At 37.5% G+C, this 12,634-nt stretch overlaps 1 protein-coding gene across 2 annotated transcripts in view; it reads left to right on the top strand.

The window, feature by feature from the left end:
- Positions 1–10,357, top strand: part of zgc:165603 (uncharacterized protein LOC571425 homolog) — a 234,374-nt gene extending 224,017 nt beyond the window's left edge. For both annotated transcript variants that reach the window (XM_022678960.2, XM_022678961.2), the window contains exons 8-12: positions 4,378–4,584; positions 5,748–5,840; positions 6,544–6,687; positions 7,629–7,802; positions 9,327–10,357. In XM_022678960.2, coding sequence (XP_022534681.2) covers positions 4,378–4,584; positions 5,748–5,840; positions 6,544–6,687; positions 7,629–7,756 — 572 coding nt within the window. In that variant the 3' untranslated portion in view covers positions 7,757–7,802; positions 9,327–10,357. The remainder of the gene's footprint in view (positions 1–4,377; positions 4,585–5,747; positions 5,841–6,543; positions 6,688–7,628; positions 7,803–9,326) is intronic.
- Positions 10,358–12,634: the final 2,277 nt, after the last annotated feature.

Raw genomic sequence — 12,634 nt, 5'->3', positions numbered from 1 at the left:
AACGCAGGAGGAACATGTGAAGTGATGTAACACCTTGAAACTCAAAGCAAATGCATACAGTATATGACCGAAGCAAAACCCAATTGAATTGAAATAACATCAAAATCAATTAAAAAAGCTAAAAAGAACTGGAGTGAATTCAATTTAAATGAATTAACAGAACTAAATTAAAATGACCCAAATTAAACTGGACGTCACTGAATTGAACTGAATTATCCTTTAAAGCATTTATTTGCAGAAAATGAGAAATGTCTGAAATAGCAAAAAATGTGCGAAGCTTTTAGACCTCAAATAATTGCAAAGAAAACAAGTTCATATATTTTCATTTTTTTTTTAAGTTTTAAGAGTTGAGAAACCTATATTTGGTGGAATAACCCTGGTTTTTAATTACAGTTTTCATGCATCTTGGCTTGTTCTCCTCCACCAGTCTTACACACTGCTTTTGGATAACTTTCAGTTCAGTTTAGTTTGATGGCTTGTGATCATCCATCTTCCTCCATCTTCCTTTATTCATTGGTAAAATGAAATAAAAAAAAACTAATTTTTAAGTTGCCTTTTATTTTTTTCCCAGAGCTGTACACCAAATGTTCTCTATACCAGTTAAAATCATGTTAGCATCCAGGGCACCAAATTCAATTGAATTCAATTTGCTGTTTTTATACTTCTGCTGGGCGTGTCCATCCACCATGCAAAACCATATAGCCTAGTCAGCAACAGTAGTTTAACACTACTCAGTAACTCAGTTTCCAATAAAGTGGCTACTGATTAAAAGCAAGATTAACCATTTTATACTCATTCAGTCCAGTTTTTTATTACAGTTAGCATAGTGATTTTAACAGTAACCACTGGCAACCTGGGCAGGGTGTTTCTAATATAGTGTCCAATTAATGTATATCATATACGCTACAAAGTGCATTATATAACACATATTACATAACCTGCATCAAAGCATACATATTAACATATATTCATTTCCATATGTCACAGTGTGCGTGTGTGTGTTTGTGTGATGTAAATCCGTGCACAGCCTCCGGCCGCTCTGATTGGCTGGCGTAGGTGAGTGTTGGCGCGCCTCGGTGACAGGCCTTCATCCTCTAGTTTCCGTGACAACGTGAGTGTCGTGAGGAGACTGAGAGTCGGCCCTTGGGGACCCGCCCATAACACTCTTCACTCTCTCTGAGCTCTCTGTGTGCGCAGCTGCTCACACACACTCACGTACACACACACACACACACACTCATACACACACACTGACGAAAGTAGAGCGAAACAGAAAGGTGGGTTAAAGTCATTGTTGCTTCAGGTTGAATAAAGTGCTGCTGATTATTACTTCCTTATTCCTATTCATTACCATTTATAACCATTCATTCAACACACACTCATTTACTGGAGTACATACACTATTCACTAATCAAGCATCAAAAGATTATGACCACCTCACAGTGGTTTCTACAGCCATAATCCATTTTTTGGCTGCATTGAACAAGTAGATCAGATACAGCAGTGCTGCTGGAGTTTTTAAACACCTCAGTGTCTGTGCTGGACTGAGAGTAGTCTACAAACAGCTTCCTGTGCCCACTGATGAAAGACTGAATAACCAATTGTGCTGATACAGATTCAGAGCTTCTGTATCTAACGTTACTGTTTCTACAAGGTTTATAAGCTATATATAAGCTATAGCTAGGAGTATGTAATAGAGTGGTGGACAGGGAGTGAACACAGTGTTTAAATCTGGAGTGAAATAGACGTGGGGTGTTGTAGTGAAAATGAATGAGTATGAACTTTTGTTGAATAGCACATATCCCTTTACCTCTAGCATTTTGAAATATTTGGAAAACAGCACTTTTAGCCGGTGCTTTCAATTGGCTTACAATGCTAGCAATAGTGGCATAGCACTGCCTGTGCATAAAAATCACTATTTTTACACAATTAACAAGCTTAAAGTATCTCCACACAGTTAATTGGTAGAATTCGGAGGGCTCATACATTTAAAATGAGGCGCTCAGAACATGCCTTAAAAGTGCACAGTTCTTATGTTCCCTGTCATCTTGAAATGAGGAGCACGGATGAATAGATAGGATAGAGGAACAGACTGCAAAATGATTAATTCTTTAAGAGATAATTTCAGCAGCATTATGCCCCTATCACTACCATTGTAAGCCTGTTGTAAGGTACTGTATTTGGGAATGCTATGAATTTACAGAGGTGGAATATTTGACAAAAGTTTGTATTAGTTATCATGTTTCACTACACCCCAAGTCAATTTCACACCGAATTTCTCCTTTAATGTCAGGTGTGAGCTGTATATAGAGTATATAAGGCTGTGGAGTAGTAGAACCCAGTTCTCTGGATTACTTTAGAAAGGAGTTGGGGATGATGAAAGGATGAAGGGGATGATGTGGTGGAGTGATGATCATCCATTAAGTAACATCCTTAAAGTAACTGAATGTGTTCATTATAAGTGGTGTCCACAAATATTTGGACAGAAATGATTCTGTATCTGTATCAAACAATACTAAAAAAAATTTTGTATTGGTGTTACTTCTGATGTTTTTCTTCCTCTCTATCTTCTTTTTTTCCATTCTACTCACTCCACTTGTCTCTCAATCTCTCTCTTTCACTCTGTTGCTCTCTCTCTCTCTCACTCTCTGTCTCTATCTGTGTCTCTCAGCGTCACACCCTTCACTCAGTAGCATGACATTGTGCTTCTGCCTCGAAAATTGCACCAGCATTGCATCATTACAGAGTTCAGCCAGAGACAATTGCCCTGTCACCAGCGCCTTAAAAAGTGTGTCTGTGTTTCTGTGTGTGTGTATATGTGTGTATATATATATATATATATATATATATATGTGTGTGTGTGTGTGTGTATGGGTTTGTATGCATGTACTCTTTGCCCTGGGCTATTTAGCCACTGGTTCCGCACGGACTCCTGCTTCTTCATGGTTTGATTGACAACAAAGACGAGTGGTGCTGATGTGCAGTGCAGTGGCAGTGTCTAGCATTAGCCAGCGCCGCAGACTTGCATTGTGGGTCTGCTGGGCCAGACTGGACTGACCCATGCTGCTGCTGCTGCCCTCCGCACGGCCCCCGCCAGGTCCACTCTTATTTACAGTGGCATCGTCATCACAGGATGTGCGATGGCACTTAAGGCAATTAAATCAAACACGTCATGCTGCAATGTTTTGATTCTTGACACAAGAAGTAGATACACAGCGCTGTCTCTGTGTCTGTGTGAGTGACAGGCAGCTGCTGCCTGAGAAGCGCGAATGGGAGGGGGCAGTAGTAAACACGAGGTAACCGCCGCATGGCCTCCATCCACATGGTTGGGCCCGTGCTTGTGATGTAAACGCACGTGTCGAAAGCTGTGCACCTCAGTCCAGCACAGTTTTGTGCAAATATTTCCAGTTACAGCTGAATTCATGCTTTAAAAAAACACTCTTATTTACCTTTAAAAAGCCATTTAAATGCATGATTAAAGGGCAGATTACTGTTGTTTTGCTGATTTCCTCGGGTTTTGAGTGCTCGGCGCTGACTCGGTCCGGACACAAGATGAGGGCTGATGATGTCACAGGTCCTGCATTGTTTGATATTGCGATATATATTGTTGAAAAAAAATAATTTGCAATGTCAATTGTTTTCCAATTTCGTGCAGCCCTACCATATATGCAACTTACACTTGGTGTTTCTACATACTGATTCATTGGTTGTCTCACCAAGCCAAAAGCAGGTCTTATCACTAAAGATGACCCACTGTCATGGACAGTCAATCCATGAAAGAATGACAACACTACCTACCAATCGAACTGGGTCAAAACATCTCCAACTGGGACCAAATAAGATTTACCAATGGACTCCATGTTGGTCCCTCAAATGGATGCCCACCAGGGTCACTAATGGAACCAGTAGGAGTTAAACATGGGGCCCATTATGGTTGCACTTTGCCCATGGGATCTAAATGGACTTCAATGATGGGCCAATTAGGGAAGACACACTTGTCCCCTGTAATTACTTAATTCAAACAACACGCTCAGAGAATATGCCCAGCTGGAACCCACCTAACAAAGATCCCACCCATGGAAGCCTGTACATGTACATGAGTCAGCTGGGCAGTAGGCAGTGGTCAGTACCTACCAATGCCTACTAGTATCTACCTTATTAATAAAAAACAATAAGCACTTATCAATTCAAATCACAATCTCCTTTGAGAGAATAAAAAACATTGCTCATCTAACAAGAGTAAAAAAAACATTTTATACAGTAATTTACAACAAAATCAGCCTTTTTTTAACAAAGTCTACACAGAATGTATATAATATAATATAATATAAAGTGTACAATTAAGGCCTACTAACATCTCACATTTTATCTCTGCAGGTCTGAGCTCACCGCCAGCTAACCTGGCATCCTCTGTGCCCAGCATAGTGACCCCCATCGTTAACGGCTTCACCGGAATCGCTCCTCAGCCCAACGGACATCCGGTGGAGGCGGTCTATGCCAACGGCCTTCCTCCGTACTCCACCCAGAGCCCCACTGCAGCAGACACACTGCAGCAGGCCTTCACTGGAGTCCAGCAATACACAGGTACACTGGTACACACAAACACACACACACAGATTTTCACCAGATTTCACCAGAATTCAATGATCCAACATGACATTGTATTAGTAATGCACTCTTTGTATCCAAGATTGTATGAGTAAATAAAATTGGAAACAAAAAATCCCACATCCACAAATTTCCAGATTTCCACTATGGCTGGGTGCAGCAACATTAGCATTAGCGGATAAATGTCATCACTACACTGCAGCACTACACTGAGGAACCCTGAGTGTTACGATAAGCCAGGGTGATAGTAGCTAAGGGTACGTCCCACGTAGCTTGTTTAACATGATGAACACAGAGGCTACAGTCTGATATACTCGTCTCTGAACAGCAAAAGTGCTAATCTTAGCTCTCGGGGTTAGTGGGTAATGCTAATGCTGCTCCAGCAGTGCAGGCTGGGGTGCTAAAGACCTAACCCAAAACAGAAACTCCTGTATAACGCTGTACTTCAGCAGAGTGGCTTTACTGCTCCTTACAACCTGACTGGTAGAATTCATACATAAGTTGCACTGGATTATAAACAGACTTTAAATTTTTGGGAAACTGAAGGATTTTAAGTGTGCCTTATAGTGTGAAAAATGTGTTATGTATCGTGGATATTTAAGAACACAAATATACTGTATATACTTTGACACTTTTTTCTATATTACACAAAGTATGCAGCCACAGATTTCACCACTTTCACTATGGCCTCCAGTGAGAGAGAGAGGGAAAGAGAGAGAGAAAAATAGAGAAAGAGAGAGAGAGCGAGCATATGCTAATGTCTGCTTGATTGAATTGAATGTCACAGCCTTAAGGTGTGTGCCCTGATTAAAATGTTAGGTTGCAATATTCTCCGTAATGCCACCTGATAGAAAATTATCTCTTTTTTTTTGTCTATTCATAAAAGCTGAAGGGAAATTAGAGCTATCATGGAGGTTCCGTACAATCTGTCATCCGCTATCGGGCTGATATTTGATTAATGCGCTTTCAAGTTGCATTGTGATCCTGTCAATCTCCCATTAGAATATAAAGGTCAACCAGCTTCTTGTCATTCTGTTTCTCCTCCCTCTGTTCCCTTCACCATTATCGTGTGTGTGTGTGTGTGTGTGTGTGTGTCTATGTGTGTGTGTGTGTGTGTGGGCTCGTTTGTGATCATGTAGCCATTTACCCCACCACCACACTGACCCCTATAGGCCAGACGTTGCCACAGCCGCCTCAGGTGATTCAGCAGCAGCAGCAACAGCAGAGAGAAGGTAAGCTGAAGACGACTAGTGTGTCCCATGACTTTTGTCGTATACTATTAAAGCTGAAGAACACTGCACTGACCTGCAGGATAAGCATGTGAATCCTCTTGTGCTGAATATGGATGCGATTTCTGCAGCTTACTTTCGTTACCTTACTTAAGTAGAAATGTAGGTAATCTCTCCTTTACTGGAGTAATTATTATTTTTCAGATTACTTTTTACTTCAACTCTTCACATTTTCACACAATTATCTGAACTTTGTATTTCTTACATATTAAAAATAGCCTCGTTACTTGCTACAATTTAATTTGATCTTGTTTTAATTCTTCTCATCGTTCAAAAAAAAAAACCCTAAGCAAATAAATCTCTCTAACCAGATAGAGTTGATTGACTGCTCTAGAAGTAAGAAGAAACAGTAAAAATGTGATATTTGTCCAAACCATCATATTAACAGGTGTTAAATCACTCATAGCTACAGTCTGATCCACCTCCCACTCAGATCACCTGCAGTGAGATTCTACAGCACACAGTGTACTGTTATAATAACTGCTGTGATTCAACAGAGAGACCTTCTTATTTATTTATTTTGACAATAAAACTACATGTGATTGTGTTGATACTGTACTTTTGATCTTTTGATGTGTTGACATGACACTTTTAATGGTGTTCATCCTTGTATGTGTGTGTGTGTGTGTATGTGTGTGTGTTTCAGGTCCAGAGGGCTGTAACCTGTTTATTTATCACCTGCCGCAGGAGTTTGGTGATAATGAGCTGATGCAGATGTTTCTGCCTTTTGGCTCTGTCATCTCCTCCAAAGTGTTTATGGACCGAGCCACCAACCAGAGCAAGTGCTTCGGTGGGTGTGAACAACATACACACACACACACACACACACACACACACACACACACACACACACACACACACACACACACACACACACACACACACACACACATACTTTTCTAATACCCACATATATGTACAGTACAGCTGCATTGCTTTTGTAATAGGTTAATTTAATATAGTATGTATGATTATGCTGTTACTGTACCTTTAAACTACACACCCTGTATACTGTTCTATCAGTGTATTTTCAAACTACAGCAAAATTATTATGGTACAGTACCTTTAAATTGCTCACTTTTTCTTTTAAACTGCACATATTTGATAGTTTCTGTGCTTTCAAACTACATATAATTTATACTATAACTGTACTTTTAAACTACACGCCCTGTTCTATTAGTGTACTTTCAAACTACAGCAAAGTTATTATGCTAAAGTACCTTCAAACTACACATCACTATTGTGAATATACTTTTAAGCTACTGTACACATCCTGTGTACCTTTCTATTAGTGTATCGTTAAACTACTCCCCTTTTACTGTTTTACTGTACTTTTAAATTACATACTTTTTAACTTGTACTGTACTTTTAAACTGCATACTTTTTAACTTGTACTGTACTTTTAAACTACATACTTTTTAACTTGTACTGTACTTTTAAACTACATACTTTTATACAGTTATTGTACTTTTCAAATATATACTTTTATACTGGTACTGTGCTTTTCAAATACATACTTTTATACTGGTACCATACTTTTAAATTAAATACTTTTATACTGTCACTCTACTTTTAAAACTACATATTTTTATACTGTTACTGTACTTTAAACCTTCATACTTTTATGCTGGTACTGTACTTTTAAAGCTACATGCTTTTATACTGGTCCTGAATGTTTAAACTACACATCATTAACTCTGTTGCTGTATGTATAAACCTGATGCTGCACAGGCTTCGTGAGCTTTGATAACCCCGCCAGTGCCCATGCAGCCATCCAAGCCATGAACGGCTTCCAGATCGGCATGAAGCGCTTGAAAGTTCAGCTGAAACGGCCGAAGGACGCCAGCCGCCCGTACTGACCCTCGCCACGGACACACACACGCATACACACAGCCAACAGCACAGGTGAGGCTTCTGCTAACCTGCACTGAAGTGATATTTCTCACTATATTGTAAATTATAATTATGTTATTACTGGCATACAGCCTTAAACACAGGAGTTCTTGTGTTATAATTTATGTGATAATTTAGGCTAATGGATTGCATCAGATTATTAGCCAATGTTTGTATAATGTAGTACAAGAGTCATTCACAAACTACAATATAATAATATGATGTTTGATACTGTGATAATAGCAGTACTCTGTCTGAAATTTTATTTTTGTTTTGCTGTTTATTGTAAATCTTTAAGAGTTAGGTTTAATGGTTATATTTTAAAACTTTTAAAATTTTGAGTCTTGATATGTTACTGTAGATAAAAGTTTACAGATTTAAAGTTTTAAACTGTTATACTTAGTAATATATATATATATATATATATATATATATATAATTAAGTAAAACTTCAACATTTATATACATATGAATTTAAGCAATCAAATCTATCTATCAAATCTAATTTAGATATTTTTGTTATGTTTTGTCAAATTGCAAAGAATATCATTACTGCAAAAAACACCTTGAAATATTGTGATATTATTGTAGGATGATATTATCCACCCCTACTTTAGGCTACTGGATCATTTCAGATTATACTTATATGTGATATACATATATACAGCTCTGGAAAAAAAATAAGAGACCACTTCATTTTCTGAATCAGTTTCTCGATTTTGCTATTTATAGATATATGGACAACATTTCTCCCAAATTCCAAATAAAAATATTGTCATTTAGAGCATTTATTTGCAGAAAATAATAAATGGCTGAAATAACAAAAAAATGCAGATCTTTCAGACATCAAATAATGCAAAGAAAACAAGTTCATATTCATCAAGTTCAGTTTCATAAAGTAAGTTTTAAGAGTTCAAAAAACAATATTTGGTGGAATAACCCTGGTTTTTAATCACAGTTTTCATGCATCTTGGGATGTTCTCCTCCACCAGTCTTACATACTGCTTTTGGATAACTTTATGCCACTACTGGTGCAAAAAAAATTCAAGCAGCTCAGGTTTGTAAGCATCCATCTTTCTCTTGATTATATTCTAGAGGTTTTCAAATTGGTAAAATCAAAGAAACTCATCATCATTAAGTGGTCTCTTATTTTTTCCAGAGCTGTATATTAAATATATATTTTTATTATTCGATCCAGCGGTTTTAGACATTATCGAAATATCAGATTGCACACCCCTACTGGGCAATAAAGTCATTATTTTCTGGCCTAGACTAAATTTGAATAAATTTGGTATTTCTGCTCCTCATCATTAAGTCATTGCCTGGGCTGTAGTTCTGTAGTTCTGGGCTGATTTTATTGGCTCGTTCCCAGCTGTATGTGATGTTTACAGCCTGCTATAGTCTGACAGACACACATCAGGCTGTCAGGCTGCGGCTCATCCCTCCACCGTGCTCATCCTCCGCGGCTCGTGTGCGTGTCTCCGGTGTCCTCGTCCGACATCTCCTCCTCTCTCTTTCTCTCTCTTTCTCTCGCAGGTTTGAACAGTTGCAGTCTTGACAGCTTTTGACGGATGGGAAAGTTTTCTCGCCAAACCGACACGAAATAAAAAAAAAGAAAACGAGACCAACGTGAAATATTGTGTATAAAAACAACGAGTGAGTGTGATGAAGAAAAAAAAAACAACAGGAGTTTTTATTTTCTTTTGTTTGTTCGTTCGTTTATTTTGGAATAAAAAGAGACGATAAAAAACAACATATCAGATTAACCTTTCCCGTGCATCATCACCACTGTGATGACACCGGCGATGACAGTTGTTTAGCAGACCAGGGAACAACCGCAACACGAACAAGAAGCCAAGCCAGCAGTGTGGATTCAGCCAAACAGGACTGGAACGAACTTATTCTTGGATTTTGGAAGGACAATGCGGCTTTTGCGGAGCTGCGACGGATCGGATCCTTGTACAGAATCTTCGGAATCTTCGGAATCTTTTGGAATCTTTGGAATCTTCGGAATCTTCGGAATCACGAAGCGATCTGCACCCACGGCTTTTACTTATATGGACTAATGAGGGTTTAAACGTGAAGATTTAATCCAAGGATATAAAAACGAACAAAAACTGAGACGCATTTTTGTCATTTGGACAGACTGAACATTTTCTCTCTCTTTCTCTCTCTTTCTCTCTCTCTTGTAATTCTCTTCTTCCTCTCTTCTTCTGCAGAGCTCTTGTAAATGGCTCATTAGAAGCAGTTCCACAGAAGCAGTATCATTGCATTTCTCTATTCTCTCTATTCTATTCTAATCTATTCTAATCTATTGTCTCTCTATTTTCTCCCTCACTCTATCCATCCATCCCTCTCTCCGACTCCCTCTCCCTCTCCCTCTCTCACCCACAGGCCCCCTTTTGGGGGGGAACAGAGGACCAAATCTTTTTAATCTCTATCTACAGTAACAATATTTCAATATTATCATTGATGATTATCTTACGATACAGGCTACTGCATAAAAATATTACAAGTAAGAATTAGAACAGAATACTTCAGGGTGTATAGTGTATGTACAAATAATAAATGGGCGGGGCGGGGAAAGGGAGGGTGGGGTTAGGGGTTTGGGTTTTTTTCTTAACTAAAAAAAAAGAAATAAATAATACTAATAATTTGTGAATAAACTAGTTTCCAGGTTACGTGAGCAAAAAGAGCTACTTAAGAGTCTAAAGGCTGTCGCTAGATAAAGAGGAAGATAAAGAGGAAGGTTAGTAGTAGTGGTGATAATGGGGGGAGGGGGGGTGAAAGAACAGGGGGGTTCTCTAGCCTATATAAAGGCTTTACTGTATCACAAGAGTCACAAAAGAAAGGCATCTGGCGTGAGATTGGTTGAGATTGTTCTGGGCGCAGCGTTCTGATTGGTCAGTATCAGCCACACCTCGTTTTAGAAACTCTACAGTCTACATACATCACACAACACTATGTCATGTTTACACCAGGTATTAACAGTTTTTTTATAACTGGATAGTATCTGGATCTTCTTAGACCAGATTCTGTTTACACTTGTCATTCAAATCCAAAACCAGTTCAACTAAATGCCGTCCGATTAAAATTTTCCACATACAAACACACAAACAGGTACATTACATCTGTTTTAAAGGACAATGCTCATCCACATACTGCTGCCATCTCTGGAGCTTTTGTCTTAAAGATATAGAGATGGTCATACCATGTAGCTCAACAAGTATGACCAAGAGTTGTCCAAATATGAACACATTTTTTATCATTTATTTATTATCTTCCTTACAAATAGCTTTACAATTCGATTTTATCACTTATCATTTATCATGACGATCGGTGCATATATCTATACACAGCTCTGGAAAAAAATAAGAGAGCACTTAAAAGTGATGAGTTTCTTTGATTTTACCAAATTGAAAACCTCTGGAATATAATCAAGAGGAAGATGGATGATCACAAGCCATCAAACCAAGATGAACTACTTGAAGGAGTGCAGGCATAAAGTTATCCAAAAGCAGTGTGTAAGACTGGTGGAGGAGAACATGTCAAGATGCATGAAAACTGTGATTAAAATCCAGGGTTATTCCACCAAATATTGATTTCTGAACTCTTAAAAAACTTTATGAATATGATCCTGTTTTCTTTGCATTATTTAAGCTCTGAAAGCTCTGCATCTTTTTTGTTATTTCAGCCATTTCTCATTTTCTGCGAATAAATGCCCTAAATGACAATATTTTTATTTGTTTATTTTACTGAAACATATACCTATAAATAGTAAAAATCAGAGAAACTGATTCAGAAACTGAAGTAGTCTCTTAGTATTTTTCCAGAGCTGTATATAACAGTAGAAGTGCTCTCCAACCTCCTAATTTAAATACGATGTTATACAACCTAACACGGGTCATTCTATCATTCCATCACTAATATGTCATCAAGCTCTAAGCGAGCACAGTCTATTGAGCTGCCCAGAACTCTCTAATCTGCTGAATCTGATTTGGTGTGACAGCACATTTCAGTCTTTAAGTGGCCGCTCTCCAGCAGATGTTTATTTCAGCTTTAAGAGAAACTGGCAATTTCAGCTTCATTTACAGGAGAAGCTGGGCTTTAAAATATTTGTGGAACTAAACTGACAGATCGTTGATAGACAATAGGCTACACGTCATCACTGTCATAAGAAAACTTTTAAAACATTTAAAGAAAAATAAATATAAACCAAGAAAAAGTATATTGAGAAATGTCAAAATGTATAAAAGATCTCAAAGTGTTAAAATTTGTGCATATTTAATTTGTTTAATGCGTTGTAGTTTGGATTAAGAAACAGAACAAGATTAGAACAGTTAATTTAAGATCAGTCAGAAAAAAATCTATGTCAAATTTGTTTTAGTTTTTGTTTCAAACACAAAAGAGGTTTTAAGCTTAAAACTATGGACATTCTACCATATTTTACGATAAATCAATTATTGAAAATATCTATTACATCTAATAATAATAATAATAATAGTAATAATAATAATAATAATAATAATGCTTTACTTTGAATAAATTCAGAAAAAATTAAAGTGTAAAATGTGCCTAAAAGGATATAAAATTACATATATACAAATATTAAACTGCATGTAAAATAAATCTTGTTTTAAAAATGCTTCTACACTTCTGTAACGTTTAAGACTATAAAGCTAAATATTTGTCCTAAATGTATTCTTAAAATAATGAATTATTAAACGCAGAAATGATGACCTTCAAAAAATAAGGTTTGGAAAACCATGTTGCAAAATAAACCATAAACCAACCAGCATTTAATTAGATTTTTTTTTTTAAGGTAATTGGACATAGGGGCCATT

This window comes from Astyanax mexicanus, chromosome 4, assembly GCF_023375975.1.
Source record: "Astyanax mexicanus isolate ESR-SI-001 chromosome 4, AstMex3_surface, whole genome shotgun sequence".
NCBI classification, from domain to species: domain Eukaryota; kingdom Metazoa; phylum Chordata; class Actinopteri; order Characiformes; family Acestrorhamphidae; genus Astyanax; species Astyanax mexicanus.
This window is presented reverse-complemented; position numbering and strand designations above follow the sequence as displayed.